This window comes from Abrus precatorius, unplaced genomic scaffold (genome assembly GCF_003935025.1).
Source record: "Abrus precatorius isolate BTA unplaced genomic scaffold, Abrus_2018 Scaffold11, whole genome shotgun sequence".
Taxonomy (NCBI): Eukaryota; Viridiplantae; Streptophyta; class Magnoliopsida; order Fabales; family Fabaceae; genus Abrus; species Abrus precatorius.
In genome coordinates, this window is record NW_020874303.1 from 2,061,409 (window position 1) to 2,079,949 (window position 18,541).

Consider the following 18,541-nt stretch of genomic DNA (forward strand, 5'->3'; position numbering starts at 1 on the left):
TGGTAGTGATAAATTATTAAGGTTTTTGTGTATGCTTGCTTTTGGGCAAGGGGTAGGGAAATGTTGCTGATCTATTATTCTATACATTTACATATAAAAAAAAATTGCACAATCCATTATCCATGTCAATTCATCATCTTATGAGTTTAAACATTGCCATAGTCATTAATAATACAAACTCACTCAAATTACAACCACCAAAATAAAATATATGAATCCTATGTTCCAAACATAGGAAGCAGATAACAAGACCTTATTTGGGCACAAGCCAAACTGATAATTTTAAACTCATCACAATCAAAAGGAAAGAAAAGAACTAAAGAGAAACACCTCTACAAATGGATACCTTTACCACTTGTTTGTGGTACCTTCTTGAAAATAGCTTTAACAAGGTCAGCATATAATGGAAATTGTACCACTGCATAGAAAGTCACAGGCAAGCAAGTGGCAACATAAATAGGGAAGAATATGCGTTTGAATTTTTCGTTGATAACAAAGAAATGGGCAGCACAAAAGGAAACAAGCATTGAAGCAATGGATGCAAATAGAGAAGTTAAGGCAAAAAGAAGTTTAAAGGGCAAACTTCTATGAAAATCTGCAGCTTGTTTTCGAGAAGTGAGTATAGAAAGGAACATTATTAGTGCAGTGACTGAGAAGAAAAGTCCAATTAGTGAAGCAATGGTAAATACATCAAATGCAGATTCGCCTTCTAATGCAGGTTTACCATCGTCGGTGCCCCCAGGGACGGTGCTAGCAGTTGCAAAGGAAACACCAGCAATGAGTGCTGCCACAACTGAGCATGATTCTGAGGTTCCCTTTAGCCATTCAGAACCTTCTTCAACGAGTTTTTTATGTTGTTCAAGGAAGATTTCTACTGCTATTTTACCATCTTTGTTGTTTCTAAAAGCGAAATGATCCGGCACTAGCCCTTCAATGTACTGCTTCACGGTTGATTCAAAGGATCAATTTATGTGTACGTTGAGTATGGTATTTCAAATAATTGATTGGATATTATATGTGTGTGGAAGAGAGAAACTCATTAAATTATTACTTTCAGTTGATTAACCTAAAGCTGAATGGTTATTAAATTATCGGTAACTAAGCAAAGGGCATGCATAACTAAAATGTTGAGATATTTCAGTAGTGTTTAAAGAGATATATGTTATTTGCGTAGATTATAACTGAGCAATAATTAATATTATATATTACCTGGTACCACTTGATATCCCACATCATTTGCATGGCAGCGCCAGGTATCTGCCAAGTCTTTTCATTGTCGCCTACTGCACCTGCTGCTGCTAAGTGTAACACAGTATTGTCCATGTTATCTGATCCTGAAATAAGGCTTCTAAATAATTTAGGGGGCAAACTATTTTGCAATTTATGAACAATATGGGGTTGTCTGTTCTTCACTGCCACAAACAATACATTTTCCATGTTTGAGGTATTGTCATGGACAACACTTGGTATGTGTTTTCGAAGCTCTAACACAATTTCAACTATGCCATTTTTTGCTGCAGCCAAATATGCTGTCTCATTTTTGTCAATTTTTTTTGCCGATTCACTTTTGTTATTCGTCACTGCCACAAGCAATAAGCCTTCCTTGGTATAGTTAAAGTCATTGGGGTCACTTGGTATCTTAGTCTTAAGCTCATCCATATTTGTAACTTCAACAATGCCAGTTTTGGCCACAGCTACTAGTGTTGTTTCCTTCTCTTCACTTTTTGATGCAGATTCCTTTTTGTTATGTTCCTGTGGCATCTGGGATGAGCTAGTTGTTCCCTTCTCTTCACTTTTTGATGCAGATTCCTTTTTGTTATGTTCCTGTGGTATCTGGGATGAGCTAGTTGTTCCCTCAGCATGTTGTAAATTCCCTGCAAATATACAGAAAACAAGATGAACGCAATTAAATAATAAGTTCACTAACGAAATCTTCAAATATAAATTACAATGTTTTGTACAATTCCCCTTTGTAGTATCAAGAGGGGATCCAATAATGTACTTTCTTGAGTTATGTATATATGCACCATAAATAACTTTGCTGATAAATCTTGAGTTATGTATACCAGGCTGTAATTAAGTATATTGTTTTTTCTTTATTTCCTTTGGAGCAAATAAAAAAAAATAAACTTCTTAACTAGAATTCTTTAATTGTATCGATTAATTATAACATTTGTTCTTCGTATAACAAATTACCACAATATTTTTTAGTTTTTATTTTTGTTGTTGATATTAAGTTTGTCAACCTAAAGTTTATCAAGTCTGGCACATGCGAGAGTCTATCTCTATTCTACATTCTAAGAGTAAATCATAGGAGAGTCAGCTTCAAGTGTAAAATTTTAAAGAGGAGTAATTAAGATGCAATCTTTTTGAATCACACGGGTATACATGTTCCAATACAATATCACTTGTACATAAATTATATATTAATCCAAAAATTATTCTGAAATAAAACATTCAATACAACATGTTATACTTTAATTTAATTAATTCATATTTAAATATGATTTTGATATTTATATTTTTCAATATTTTATTTTATTTTTATTTTTACTTATTATTTTTAATCTTTAGCAATAGCATGATTAACTAAAAGATTATCACTTATTAAATTTCTGTCCTATATCAATGAAAGAAACTAAAAACATTGATTTTTTTAAAAAATTAGAATAAAACACTTTAAATTAAAATATTACAAAAGTATAAAGACTAAAAAGATATTTAAACTATTAACGCATTACTAATTAAGATCCAATTTGAGTAAATTTTGAGAGAAAAGGAGAAATAATTAGTATAAAAAATAATAAAATTTTTCGTATAGATTAGAAACAATTTATCTTTTCAAATTTAAAAAATAAATAAATGAAAAATCTTCAAAAAAAAGTTTAAAAAACACAAATGATTTTGAATTGTTTTTATTACTAATGTTTTTATAATATTTTAAAAAGTTTATCCGAACTAAAGCTTAAATATAATTATGTAACAAGCTTAAATTGTAGTGGTTTATTGCTTACTGCGATCAAGCTGTCTTAGGGTAGAAAAAAAAAAGGGATCTTCTTCATCCTCTTCCATTTGTTCCTTTTCTTCTTCCTCGAATGGTTTTCCCCCAAAATTTCCAATGTATGATTGATAGGCTTGTTTCATAAAATCGTCCAAAAGTTGACGACCCCATGCATGCTTCTGCTTCATCTTCCTTATTGGGACTTAAAAGAAAAGTAACACACGGAGAAAAAAATTGTGATACTTAAGATTGTTTTGTGCAAATTAAGTTAATATCTTTGACTTAAAAACAAGCAATAATGAAGAGAATAATAGAAATATACTTTTATATATATTGTTAAATTACACAAATATATAATAAGATAATATATATTTTTTCGTAAACAATGGTGTGACTTCATTTAATTCTTTCTCATATATAAAAAGAGTTTTACTATATGTTTCTAATACATTTTTTAATAATATTTTTATTATCATATAAAGTAAGTATTAAATAAAAGGTTAATTAAGTATTCGGTCATCATAAAAGTTATATAATTTATACTTAATTTTTATAAAATATCTTATTAGAATATGATACTTTTTCATTAACTATTTATGTTTAGTCACTCTAATTTTTATGGTCCAATCAAAAATTGACATTTATCAGTATTTCAATTAACTACGTTGGTTAAGCAGATTAAAATAATAATTTATAAAAAAAATAAAGATTATATTTTAATAAAATATTTCATAGAATAAAGTCTAAATTTTGTATTTTTTAAACGGACGAAATATTTAATTAATACATGTATTTATTATCTTTAAAATATAAAATTTATTCAATAAATTTTTATTTAATAATTAAAAGATCTTTTGTGAAGATAGATATTAAAAAAAATTATTTGTATAAAAATTGTAGGACGAGACATACATACCCCAAAGTTTAGAGAGGCCAAGAGTAAGGAATGCTAATGCTGACTCAAGAGCGTCGTTGTCTTCAAATTTTTCTGATACAACGCAAGTCCGAAGACGTGGTGAAGAGAAGCATATTGATATGTGTCTTTCATCTTTCTCTGCAACGCCACAACCTTTTTAAGGTAAAATCTAGGGTACTCCAAGTAACTGAGAAAGTTAAGTATTTTCTCATAAAACAATCTTAACAGTTAATTTTATATAAATAAATAATAAAATTAATAGTTTAATTTAAAAAAAAATTAATATTTTTTCATTTTTAAAATATTAAATGAATTACAATCGTTAATTTAAAGAAGATATTTCTTGTCAAATTTACGAATATACAAGTACCCTTTTTTTAATCATACACGCACTCTGTACTAAAATAATAAAGAAATATATAAATCGAACAAATAAAAGATATAATTAACTAGAAAATAAATTAAGAGATTAAAGTTGTACACAGTCCAAATAAATATCATATTTTACGAAATGAATTAAGAAAAAGGAGGCAAGTATTAAGCCACATATGGGAGGAAAATTTCTTAATATTTGAGCAAGTTCATTGATAATGAAAGCTTACCATTGTCTTCAGTGCTCTCAGGCGTCCCATATTTCTTTGAATATAAATCCAATTCTTTGCGAGGGTTCAGAGGTTCTACAAATATACCTTGGACGTGAAAATTACTTGAATCTTAGAACTGCGTTTCAGGGTTTATAGCACAAATAGAACAATGCAAATTAATTTGGTTTTTGGTGATGGAACACTTACAATAGTATAGAATTTGCCTCCACCATGAAAGCTTGCTTCTACTTTTGAAGGCGGAAGTCCTAGTGGCAAGAACTTCAAGAGGAGTGATTCCATCATTGTTCTCCCTGGACCTGAGTGCAGGGTAACAATGATTTATCAAAATTGCCAAACCTGTTGCAATACAAATACAAATACAAATTATTGATAGAATCTCTGAATTAATGCTTATTCCATGATGATTTTGAAGAAGTAAAATAGATAGGAGAATATCTGAAGTAGACTTACTGAAAAATTCTCTTCGAATGGCAATGTTAAGGATGGAATCACCATTGTTGTCAATAAGAATATTGGGATCGTTTGTGTGAGAAACAAGATGGAGATAAGCAAAGCTTTTTTTTTGGCCTCCAAGAACAGCCCAATACAGAGGCGTCTCACCCTTGTTGTTCTTAACTCTGCTCAAACTCTCTCTCTCTCTTTTCTCCAATGATGCACTTACAAATACCCGTGTACCCTCTCCATGCCGCAGTGTGCAAAGGACTGTTCCCTTCCTCGTTCGTCAATCTCAGGGCGCTACCACCTGAACCCACGTGCTTGTCCTCTTCGTGCCTCACAATTGCATCTACAAGACGCTCAACGACACCTTCGTTGCCCTCGTTTACAGCCATGTGCATTGCATTGTTGTCTGCTCTGTTCACTTTCATTCTGTGATATTTGCTACTTTTTTCGTAGAGGGGAATAACCTCCTCCCACTTACCTTCCATTACAAGTTCTCTGAACTGTTTCGTGTCCACATTCTCTGTTTTTCTCACATTAATTCAGATTTAAACTTATCCACTTAATTAATTGCTCCACTAATCCAATAAACATATAAAATAGTTTTCATCAAATTTCAAATCAATAGAAAAATCCAAAATAAAGCTTCTTATGTACCTGTCATTTCGGTATTCATCGTTTGCAAGGGCTTTTTCTCTTTGGTGAACAAGGTTTTGCAAGGTTTCAACGAAGAATGAAAAGAACAAGGATGAGAGAAATGGAAGATGGGTGCTGCTTTACGATACTAGACCAAATTCATGCAACCCTTTCCCTTATATACACAAAACATGAGAGTTTATACTAGTTTCTATTCCATGAATGTGCTTTTTAACTATACAATAACAAAATAGACAAAAAGAGAAAAAAAAGTTGGCCTGAAAAACGCAAAGGGCTTCCATTTCCTTCTTTTGCTATGTTTACTGATTACATGGAAAGTAAAGTTTTTGTTAAGTTTTTTTTTTTTTCTGGAACTTTTTAAAATTTTAAAATGAAAAAAATATGTAGTTGAATTGAGGGTGTAAATGCCTTCCAAAATGAATGGATTTTCTGATGTCACTTTTTTATTTTAAAAATATTATATATTCTCTAAAGTGATTTGACTTTGACATTAAGTTGGATAAACAATGAAATAAATAAACTGCATAATCTATATAAAGTTCTTGATACGATTATAATAATTAATTTTGTAAAGAAAAAAAGCTGGTCTTTTGCCTTTAGTTTCATGTTGTCTGGTTTCATGTTTCTTTTTCTTTTTGGATGTATCTGTTGCTTCTATTAGGAGGGATGTTTCCATAATTTATATAAAATATTTCTTTTTGAAAAAATACCTTGCAAAATAACTTCCATATTTGAAACTTCAATTGTTTTCAACTAATAATCAATATATAAATGGTCTGTCATATATTCTACTCATCATCCTAATTAACGTTGTTATATAAACATACTTAATAATAATATATAAATATAGAATGTAATTTTAATTAATCATATGCATATAAATAATAAAACAATTATTAATTAATCATACACCATGATTTTATTTCGTTTCTTAGTTTTAAAGGTTTATACAAAAAAATGCAGAATTTTTATTTTAATTATTTTTTATATAAATCTTACAAAATAAAAATAAAGTAAAAATTTTATAATTAAAAATAAAAAAATTCTGAAACTAAACAAAGTCATAAAAAGATGCTTCTTGCTTTATTTAGATGTTTGGAGGTAGGGATGAAAATATGTTAGGTTAAGTTAAATTTTAAATAAATAGGCTTGATTTTGAATAAAATGAAATAAAATAGGTCTGTCTAATAATATTGAAGCTTAAGCCTCACATATTACTTGTTATAAATTTTTTATTAAGTATAACCTAACTTTTTTAAGAGTCTGATTTGATTTACTAGCCTTTTTAATGACCTATTTCGTATCGAGACATTCAATAGTTTATTAAATTTTATTATAAATAGGTATGTCTTTTAAAAGTTATAAGGCTAAAATGATCTAACACATTGAATATGTATAATAAAAGTTACATAAACTATAACAGAAATGAGTTTTTGAAGCGCTAACTTAGACAACGATTAATATTAATCGCTTTATAATAATATATTTAGAGAGCAGTTAGCATTGAACCGCTCTCTAAAGTATACTTCTAAGAGCGGTTAATATTTAACTGCTTTCTAATATATATTTTTAAGAGCGGTTAATAGAGAACAACTTTTTAATGTATACTTCTGAGAGCGATTTAATAGCAAAAAATACAATAAAATGAATTAATTTATAAATCATTAAGTAAATCTAATAGCATAAAGTCTTACGCATTATTATTAAGTGTAAGAAGATGATAGATGAGATGAGACGAACCAGTAATAAATATAATAATATTATGCATATAGGATATGCAAAAAACTTCAACATGAAAGACTATCTCTCTTAGAGAATACATAGTAAAGACATTCTTTAACTCTAATAAAAAAATTAAGGTTTTTAATTTAAAATTTTATTATTTTAAAATTTAATTAATTTAATATATTATTATATTATAATTTTTATATAAAATTATTTAATATATTATTATAAATTTTATGAATTTTAAATAAGTTATTTTAATAGGCTTAGTAATAGATTTTTTCTTAAACTTAAATTTGACTTATTTAATTAATTAAATTTTTTTAAAAATCTGAATTAAATCTATTAATTAAATAGATTAGGTCAGATTAAACTTTAAAAATGTTAGATTAAATTTTAAAAATGTTAGACCACGAAAGAATTTAAAATGAGAAGGAGGTGAAAGGATAGAGAATTAAACTCATTCTTGTAAAGGACTGTTCCCTTCCTCGTTCGTCAATCTCAGGGCGGTATCACCTAAACCCACGCGCTCTTCCTCTTCCTCTTCCTCTTCCTCTTCCTCTTCGTGCCTTACAATTGCATCTACAAGACGCTTCGTCGCCGTCGTTTACAGCCATGTGCATTGCATTATTGTTTGCTCTGTTCACTTTCATTCTGTGATATTTGCAACTCTTTTCATAGAGGGGAATAACCTTCTCCCACTTACCTTCCATTACAAGTTCTCTGAACTGTTTCCTGTCCACATTCTCTGTTTTTCTCACATTAATTCAGATTTTAACTTATCCAGTTATTTAATTGCTCAAGTAATCCAATAAATTTTTCATCAAATTTCAAATCAGAGAAATGGATTTCCAAGGTTTAAACGAAGAATGAAAATAACAAGGATGAGAGAAATGGAAGATGGGTGCTGCTTTACGATACTAGACCAAGTGCATGCAACCCTTTCCCTTATATACACAAAACATCTCAATCTGATTCTTCCAACTTAATATTCTCTATGTACTATTACTATTTTATTAGTATATATAAAAAGGAGAATAAAAATATTTTTAATGTACTTTTTTTTAATATTACTTTTTCTCTTTTTATGTTTTCGTTAGTATTTTAAAAACACTACGTGAAAGTTCAATTGCTTTCAACTCATAATCAATATATAAGTGGTCTATCATATATTCTACGCATCATACTAATTAACGTTGTTTTATGAACATAATTATTAAAATTTTAAATATAGAATGTAATTTTAATCATATGCATATAAATAATAAAATAATTATTAATAAAAATGCTACACAAAAAATGCAGAATTTTTATTTTATTTTATTTTAATTACTTTTTATATAAATCTTACAAAACAAAAATAAAAGTAAAGTAACAAATTTATAATTAAAATAAAAAATATTCTGAAACCAACCAAACACAGTCTTAAAAGATGCTTCTATATAGTGAAGATATAACGCGATTTCAACCCTGCCAACACTATTGTGTTAAAGTAACTTCTAAATCGAGATGAACATTTTAAAGTACATCTTTATCACTTCTTGTCTATGTCTTTGGAGAATACAATATTACACCACGTACCAACCATTTGCTTTATTTATTTCCCTCCTCACTTCCTTTTCTATCCTCTGCTGTGAACTACGTTAAACAGCCCAAAATGTCACAACGCAATGCACGTTTGTTTCCATGCTGAGTAAAACACAAGCTTATCTTAAACCTAATTAAGCTTCTTCTTTTTTTCATTATTTTGGCTGAGGTTTCATAATTGCGTCATGTTTTTTGTCCTCTTCATCATATTTGAGCTTCTTTCTTCACTTTAAAGTATACTATATTGGAATTTTGACCAGCACTTTTACCATGAACAGCTTTTGTTTTGGCTATAGGGAGACAGAAAAGCCATATCACTAAATAAGTAAAGAATTATGCTTTGCTTCAGCAAGGACTCTAGTGTGGAGCACAATTGGCCATTATTGGTATTTTAATTTGCTATCTTGATTTTATTTTTGTACTTTGAAGACAGATAAGAACAAACAGTGTTTATCTATTTATATAACTATTTAACATATTGAGTGTTGTATCAAAGTAAAAAAGTTCAATGAAAGAGAAATATAAGTGAATGCGATAATTAAAGTATGAAAAATGAGGATATATATATTGTTAACAAAATAAATGAATAATGTGACATGAATTGATTGAGCAACACTAACATATATGAGTGCAACATGCGCAAAGTATAAAGTGATATTGTTTTGTTTGTATATGAAGGAATAAGTTACAAGGAAAAAATAGGATGAACAAAATTAAAAGAGAATACAAAGTAATTAATAATGATTAGATATTTTAATTTAAGTTGTTTGGATTGAGAGAGAGAAAAAAATATAAAAAAGTTAATTTTTTTTATCATCTGTTTGGTTGGGTAGAAAGTAAAAATAAGGAAATGATAGTTTGATATAAAGATATTTTTATATTTACATAAAATAATGCATAATGAAATTATTTTATATTAAATTAAAATATAAATAGTATTATTAATATTCTTAACCTCAAATATAGAACCTATTTTTGAATCAAATGTATAATTTTTAATTAATTCATGATAAGTTTATGCATTAAAAATTTAAATTAAAAGCAATACAGATCTTTATTTTAATTAAAATAAATTAATCTTAATTCAAATTTCAATTTTTATGGATGTTTAATTGATTGACTGTGACTTTGACAAAAGAGTAATGACGTTAGTAGTCTAGTTTGATTTGATTTTTAAAAAAATATATTTATAATTGAACATAAAAATTAAATACAGTTTAATTTAAATGTAATATTAAAATTAAATAAATAATCAATATTATGAAATTTGATTTAATTAGTTTGAATTTTTAATTTGTTTAATTATTTTTAAATTATTATTATTATTATTATTATTATTTTAAAATTTATATATTTTTAATTAGACTAAAGAGTAAACTATTAATCAAAGTGAGTTTATAAAGAAAATAAAAAATAGAGAAAAATATATTAACTAAAAGGGATAGATTGTAAAAGAATGATTTTGTTAGTTGATTCTGAAAAGACTCAATTTTTTTAAAAAAAGTCTAAAATAGTTAGAAGTGAGTCAAGTGAAGCATTGTATATATACAATGTTATAGTAAAAGTTAAAAGATAATTTTATATAAAAATATAATACTAAACATAATATAAATATATTATAGGTATATTTTCATTTTCTTTGATTCAATTTTCACGATAAAAATTGAATTTAAAAAAATTAAGTTAAATTATAAAATGCAAATTTTTAAAATTATTTTAGCAGTTTGACAACTTAATTCAATTTGCAAAACTCCTACAAAGATATTTTTTTTTTGCAGAAAATTATCATTTATTGATTAAATTTATATTAAAAATAGCATTAAAAGATATTCCCGAATAATAATAATAATAATAATAAAGCCTTATCTTATTTGGAGATAGGCTAGATGAGCGATAAAATACTACTAAACTGGATTAAAATCTATTTTTCAAAAATATTATTTAATAATTTTTTGACGGAATTATTTAAGGTTAATTTCTGTCTTGTACTTTTCACAAGACAATAAACTCTTTTCAATCCTATTTTTAATACTTTTCTTTATACATGTCAAAATTTTCTTAATTATTTTTTATTTACTTTATTAATACATATTATCACAATATCTTTTGTGTCCTACATAATAATTTTTTCAATAATTTTCAGTTTAAGTCTCAATAAATATAATATTGTTTTAAATGAAAGATATTTATAGTTAAATAAAAAATAAGAATAAAAAATTTTCATCATTAATATTTCTTATCGTTTTTAGATATCATCACTTCAAGTCCCAGCAAATACAATAATTATTTTACTACAGTTATAATAATACAATTTTTTATTCTTTCACTGAAAATAAAATTATAAAAAATTAATCAAAATATGGAAATTGGTGTAAGGCAATGTGTTCTAGAGACTGACTGATCTTTTCTTGTCAGAAGAAGATGTTCTAAACAGGACAGAAAATTTAGAGATTTAAAAGCCATCAATAAACAATGAAATTCAAAATTATTATCATCATCATTGTCATTAACTCAGTACAAATAGAATTAATGTTTTTGAATGTAGCTAGCGTTATGAAGGGGATGGAGGCTATGAAAGAAGAATTTGTATAGATATAACTATGGAAGTCGGCGAAGACATTCCCGGAAAAGTGCAAGATAAAATGGAACTTGTGCCATGGTAAAGAGAGCCACAGGCAAGGAAGCAGCTACATAAGCAGGCAACAAGGTAAGCTTGTATTTGTCTTTAAGCGCAAAGAAATGGGCAGCGCTAAAAGAAACAATCATTGCAACAATTGATACGAAGAGGAAACTCAACCCCAAAAGGAGACTGATTGGTAACTTCAGGCGATAGTTGTTTGCTTGTTTTCGTGAATTGTGTACTGAAAGAAACAGAAGCAGTGCAGTGACGGATAAGGAAAGTCCCATTAGAGAAGCAATAGAAAATGCATCCGAAATCAGCTGTTGCCTCTCCATTCCAATCTTACCTGTACATGCAAAAAGATTATTATCATGCAGACAACCATTCTTTGCCAAGAAAAGCTGTGCTACTTCAAGCAACAACACTTTCCTCCAAACTTCAAATTCAAGATCCAGAAAAGTGTGCTTTCCTGGGTTTTAAATTTGAACTCAAAGGTTACATCCTTTTAGATCTTATGGAAAGTTAATGGGGTGGATTATTTTTAGATAGTGAATATTTTTATTTTTAATAAAACCTTTCTATACTTGTTAACATCTGTACTAGGACACACATTAAAGAATATAGAAAATAAATGAGATATTATACACTATCTCAGGTGTAATTTTAATTTTTAGTGATGTTAATAATTTAACTATATATATATAAAAGTTGATAATTAATTACCTGTATCTTTGTTGTCTCCTTGGACATTGCTAGATGTTGCAAAGGCAACACCAGCAATGAGCACTGTGACAGCTAAGTAAGATTCGGTTATATCCTTTATCCACGCAGCACTCTTGTTAACAAGTTCTTCATGTTTTTCCTCGAAGATTTCCTCTGCAATTTTACCATCTTTGTTGGTTCTAAGTTTAAAATGCAATGGCACCAGTTGTTCGATGTACTGTTTCATGATATGATTAAAAGGATCAAGCTATGTGTAAGTTATACATATGTTATAAGAACAGTAATTAGTTTATTAGCTACTATATGTGTACCGTGTTCATGAGGGATGAGTTTATAAAAAAGATAGAGATGATTGAGTTTTGAAAAGGTAAGAGTATAAATTAATTTTAATTTATACAAAAATTAATTAATTTAATATTATTTTTTAATGTTCAGAAGTTTGTTAAAAATGATTTTAAGCTTCAAATCCTTTGTTTTATTCTGTTCAAACATTTCATCCAAATAAAATGAAATGTATTATGAGCTTATTTGGAAGAATTCATAGAAATAATTTAAATTTCTTCAAAATTTTTAATATTTATTTTAATAATTTTTTATTAAATCTTTTTAAAATAAATTAATTAAGTTGTGTATTAATTGTGATACGCCTTCTACATGACCCACATATATACTATATACACACCTGATACCACTTGATATCCCAAGTCATTTGCATTGGAAAATCAGCTATTTGCCAAGTTCTTTCAATGTTGCTGGTTGTGCCTGCTGCCAAGTGTAACACAGTGTTCTCGCTGTTATCCACTTCGAAAATTAGGCTATCAAAGAGTTCCTTATCTAAACCCTTCCGCAACACCTCAACAACATTGATTTGCCTATTCTTTACCGCCACAAGCAACACATTTTCATTGTTGGAGTTAGTTTCATGGATGGCACTTGGTATTGCAGATTGAAGTGCAAACACAATTTCCACTATGCCATTTTTTGCTGCAGCCAAAAATGCTGTCTCATATTTGTCAACACTTTCAACTGATTTGTAATTGATGTTCTTCAACGCCACACGCACTGTGCTATCCTTGTTAGGGCTAGTGTCATGTTGGGCACTTGGCACTTCAGTTTGAAGCTCATTAACAATGTCAACTCTGCCAGCTTTTGTTTCACCCACAAGTGTCTCTTTTTTCTCATTTTTTAATGCGAATTCCCTTTTGATATTTTCCTGTGGCCCCTGTATTGTGCTAGCCAAATCCGCTGCAAATTCAAATTCTGGGTATACATAATTGTTTGTGGATTAGTTGTATTACTCCTTTTTTGATATTACAAGGTAAGTGTCATTATTCTTTGTAGGATCTAATTGTTGAGAACAAATGAGAGAAACAATGTTGTATGTACAGATTGACAATAATAAATCAACCCTATTGTTTAGGTTTGGTTATAAACTACACAAAAGGTTTATTTTTGTCATTGTTAATATGTATATTTTTAAATTCTGAAAGTTTATATACTAATAAATAATACATCATACTAACATTTAATATATTGATACTATATTAATATATATATATATATATATATATATATATATATATATATATATATATATATATATATACTAGCAAAATTCTTTATTGCTATGATATATAATTTTGTTAGTATAAATTTATAGTGGATATGCTAATAGTTTAATTTATGTTAGAAAAAAAAAACTTATACTAACAAAGGTTAATTTAACATTAAATTGTAGGATATTTCTTTGGTAGTTATATTGGGATATATGAGATTAAGGATAAATTATATTTTATTTCATATTAATTTTTAAATATTTTTGTTTATTTTATTTGCTTAAGAAGAGGGATTAAATTACAAAAGCTAAGTTTCACTAATTCTTACATCATTAATAATTTTATAAAAAAATTAACTTTAACCTATAAGTTTAATTTACGAAACTAACAATAATAATTTTTTTAATAAAAAACATTTATCATATTTTTATAACTTTAATATAATAAAATATTATTATTTTCTAATAAAAATTTATTATGTTTATGCATTTAAAATTAATCATAAAGACTGAAATTAATATTATATGTGTCGAATTTTGTTAAAATTAAATAATTATAAGAATGTAATCAAATAAATCTTTTTATATATTTCAAAAGTGTATATTAAATTAATTTTGATATATAAAATAATTTTGAATTAAGATAATATTGTACAGAAATAATTTATATGATAAAAAAACTTCAATCTAATACTTAATTTATGGGAAAATTATTTTATAAAAAATATTAATTAATATAAAAGTCGATGTTACTTTTATTATGTACCCTCTCTTTGTTCGATTATATCTCGACTATATCTCATAATTAGCTAGCTTCTAAATTTTTGCAAAAATTTTACTAAGCTCATAACACATACTACCACAAATCAGACAAGCACTTTTAATACTCCATATTATGTAGATGAACAAAAATTTAATAAAAATAAAATAATTTATTTAAATAATTAAAAGTTAATAAAAATTAAAATTGAAAAATTAAAATCACACAAAAACTAAAATATAAAGAGTAAAAATACCATTAAACTTATATACTTTAAAATAATAGAAGTTTATCTGCAACAACTTCTTAAACTGAAGTGTTTATTACTTACTTTGTGACTGTTGTGGGGTAAGAAAGATTTGTGCCATGCCTCTGTCTAGAACTCTTTCTTGTTGACTCCCAATATTTCCCATGTATGACTCATAAGGTGTTTTCAAGAAAACATTCAAGAGTTGATGACTCCATTTGTGCTTCTGCCTCATCTTCCTTATTGCTTTCAAATCTTTAAAATTATGTGCATGCAAGGAGCAAGAACAATTGTAACATAAACCCCTTCTTTTGATTAAGATCAATATCTATTATTGACCTAATTAAGTACTAAATGCAAACAATATCTTTAGAAATTAATTAAGAACAGAGGGTTTTTTTCAAGATGATGTCCTTTCAAAATTATTCAATTAGAGTATTGAATCCTAAAATTTATTAAATTAGGATACATTAAGATAGTACACACTTTTGTGTCAAAAAGCTGAAGAGAAACTCACATACCCTTTGCAGTGACATCCAATCCTGAGAGGCTAAGAACTCTGAACACAAACCAAATAGTGCTCCTTACAAATCGAACAGATTTATTATGCTTCTGTTTAATATAGATATGTGCTGATTTCTTTGCTTCATAATCGAACGGTATTGTGACTGGAAAAATACAACTTCACTGAGTAAAATAAATGTAACAATATATATGATATAATGAAATATCCTTAAATTCTTGAATTAAGAAATAAGTCTATTCGAGTCTCTCTTCTAAATTAAAATACCATCGATTAAAAATATAAAGAATAGAAATATGTTTTTTTAAAACGAAAGTCTTTAGATTGAGTTTAAGCTACTATAAATAATTTTTTTATTAAAATTTATAAGATATTACAAAATTTGATATATTAATAACATTTAGTAATATAATTTTAATAAAAACACTTAATAATTCTTCTGGTGTATCGATCATCTGATTTGATATGCCTTAAAAGACTGAAAAAAATGTGAACTTGTTAAATAATTAACTTGCACTAAGTATTTTGATATTGCATTGACAATCTGTCGAGTGAAGAATAAGGATTCTGATCATATTTGATGTTATAAAAAATATGAAATGGTAATGTCGCATGTCTTCCAGAAAAACAAAAAATTACTACCCCCCCCCCCCCTATTGAAAAACACACATCAATTACGTAAAATCTCACAAAATTGAAAAAAGTAATACATTTTATTATTCATTGCTAAAGTAACAAGAAAAGTAGCAGAATGAGATAGAAATCACTTACCTTGTGTAAGACCAACATGACTCTGACACCAATAAAGAAGTTAATTATAACTTACAACGTTTGAGATATGGAGTATACCTTTGTGTTCATGGTCCACATCAGATTTTATAGCCACCATATATGATTTTATTTCTTTTTCAGCGTCTAGAGGTTCTACCGGTGTACCTTTGGCATGAAAATAATAGAAAGAAACTTAGAAAGTGTTTTATGGTGGCCTTCGACACAAATTAAATAGGGAATCAAAACAACTGATTGTTTAAAAAATTAAGAATGAAACTAACAAATTATAACCTTAAAGACTAATAAAATTGTTGTTACTTTTGAATTATGTGCTATAAATGTCACGAGGTAACACTTACAATAATATAGAATTCGCTTCCACAATGAGAGATTTAATCCACTCTTGAAGGCCGAAGGCTTATGCGCAAGAACTTTGAGAGGGGTGACTCCGTCTTTGTTACGCGTGTCCATAAGTCCAGGATAGCAATGGGTTATTGTAAGTGCCAAATCTGTTCAATCACACACAGCAATTGGTAGAAAATTTTTATTAGAATTTTTTTATTTATTTTAGTAATTTTTTATTTCTTAAAAAGATTAACTATATAAGAACCTTCGTTCATAAAAAAATAATAAAACTAATCCTTTCCTTTATGTTAATATAATAAATTTTTATATATGTACATAAAAATATTTCTTCAGTAGATAATTACAGACTAATTATTTTAATGTATAAATATTACAAAAACAAGTTACCCTCATCCACTTTTAAGAAAGCATTTCATAAGCATAAATAATGTTAAATCTTTTGTTGGAATGTTGTAGGAATTTTAGAAAGCAAAGAAAAGAGTGTGGGGGAGGACTTAAAGGTGTGGTAAGACTAAAGAATGAGCACTCACTTGTTGAATATATGGAAATATTAAAAATTAAGGAGCTCTTTGGTTTAGAAATTATTTTTATTTTCTATTTTCAGTTTTAATTTTCACTTTATTTTTTATTTTTATAAGTTTGTATAAAAATATAAAAATATTTTTACTATTTTCTGTATAAATCTTTGAAAATAGAATGAATATAACTTAAGAAATCTTGTAATTAAAAAATCACGGAAGATATTTCTTAAAATAAAACAGCTCCTAATTTTTGTGTATTGTAATTCATTATGAAAATATAAAGTATGCAAGGTGATATTATTTGAAAAATATATAATTATATCTTTTTTTATATTATTTTACAAGTTAACTTAATTTATCTGCTACTTTTGTCAGGTCCGTCTCTGGACTTATCAATATGTAAAAATAGTTTTGTATGTATTAGTCATAGATAAAAAAAGAAAAAAAAAAGAAAAAGAAAATCAACATGGAATTAAGAGCACGCTTACCCAAGAATTCTCTCCAAATGGCACGGTGAAGGATGGTATCACCATCACTGTTTCTAAGTGAAACATCTATATCTTTGGAGACATGATGAAGATACACAAAGGTTTGTGTTTGGCAAGTGAGCACAGCCCTAAATAAAGGTGTCTCACCCTTATTGTTCATAACCTTAACCAAATCCTTTCTTTCTCCATGTTCCCCTATGATGCATTTACACATACCAATGAACCCTCTTGAGGCAGCAAGATGCAAAGGTGTGTCCCCTCTCTCATTGGTTGATTTTAATGCACTATCACTCTTCAATCCTTCCCTTCCTTCATGTTCTATGATTACATTTACAAGCCTATTGACAAGTTCAGCTTTTCCATCATTCACAGCCATGTGTAGTGCAGTTCCTCTACTTTCATTTATTTTTATTTTGTGAAACACACTATTATTTTTATAGGCCGGAAAAGCATAATCCCATCTTCCTTCCAACACGCATATTCGGAACACTGAGAATTGATGCCCATCAACTTCCGATCCTTCAATTGGTGTTGACATTGATCCTATGAAACATAGATTGAAACATAGTTTGAATTAATGGAATCACAACTTGTTGATGGAAAGTACTTAAATTAAAGTTAGGAAAGTAATGGGTAAGGGAAATTTTGATAGAATAAATTATTAAATATTGTGAATCAACTGCTCCAAAAGTTAAAATAATTAGGTGATGACACATTTCTGTGTCTTTTTTTTTCCTGTAAAAATCAATAGTTTTGGGTCCTAGCAATTTAGGCTTGTTGTGTAATTTGAAAGAACATGGAGTCGCGTATACCCTTTTATACTCAATATTTTCGCTTAGTAAAAATAATAATTTCACATTACATCTTCTCAAGAACATCAAAGATCAAACACTAGCTGCCACAATTGGTTGTATAAGTAGATTGAGACTTTAATTGACATCATCAATCAGTTATATATCCTACTCAAAAAGGGTTTAACCTGCTAAATGATGACACGCTTTTTTTTTAAAAAAAAATTTCTCATCATATGTATCTCTA

General features: G+C 27.6%; 2 protein-coding genes across 2 annotated transcripts; both read right to left on the reverse strand.

The window, feature by feature from the left end:
- Positions 1-332: 332 nt before the first annotated feature.
- LOC113854250 lies at positions 333-5,624 on the reverse strand. Its single transcript, XM_027485153.1, has 7 exons — positions 5,618-5,624; positions 5,184-5,483; positions 4,709-4,858; positions 4,520-4,606; positions 3,918-4,055; positions 1,210-1,874; positions 333-938 (listed from the first exon to the last, which is right to left on the reverse strand). The coding sequence occupies exons 1-7, from the start codon at positions 5,622-5,624 to the stop codon at positions 333-335; spliced, it is 1,953 nt and encodes a 650-aa protein (XP_027340954.1).
- A 5,903-nt stretch (positions 5,625-11,527) lies between these two features.
- On the reverse strand, positions 11,528-18,041 carry LOC113854251. The gene is made up of 6 exons (XM_027485154.1): positions 17,504-18,041; positions 16,488-16,637; positions 15,356-15,502; positions 12,955-13,517; positions 12,273-12,489; positions 11,528-11,895 (listed from the first exon to the last, which is right to left on the reverse strand). Exons 1-6 carry the CDS (start codon positions 18,039-18,041, stop codon positions 11,528-11,530), a joined length of 1,983 nt encoding a protein of 660 aa, XP_027340955.1.
- Positions 18,042-18,541: the final 500 nt, after the last annotated feature.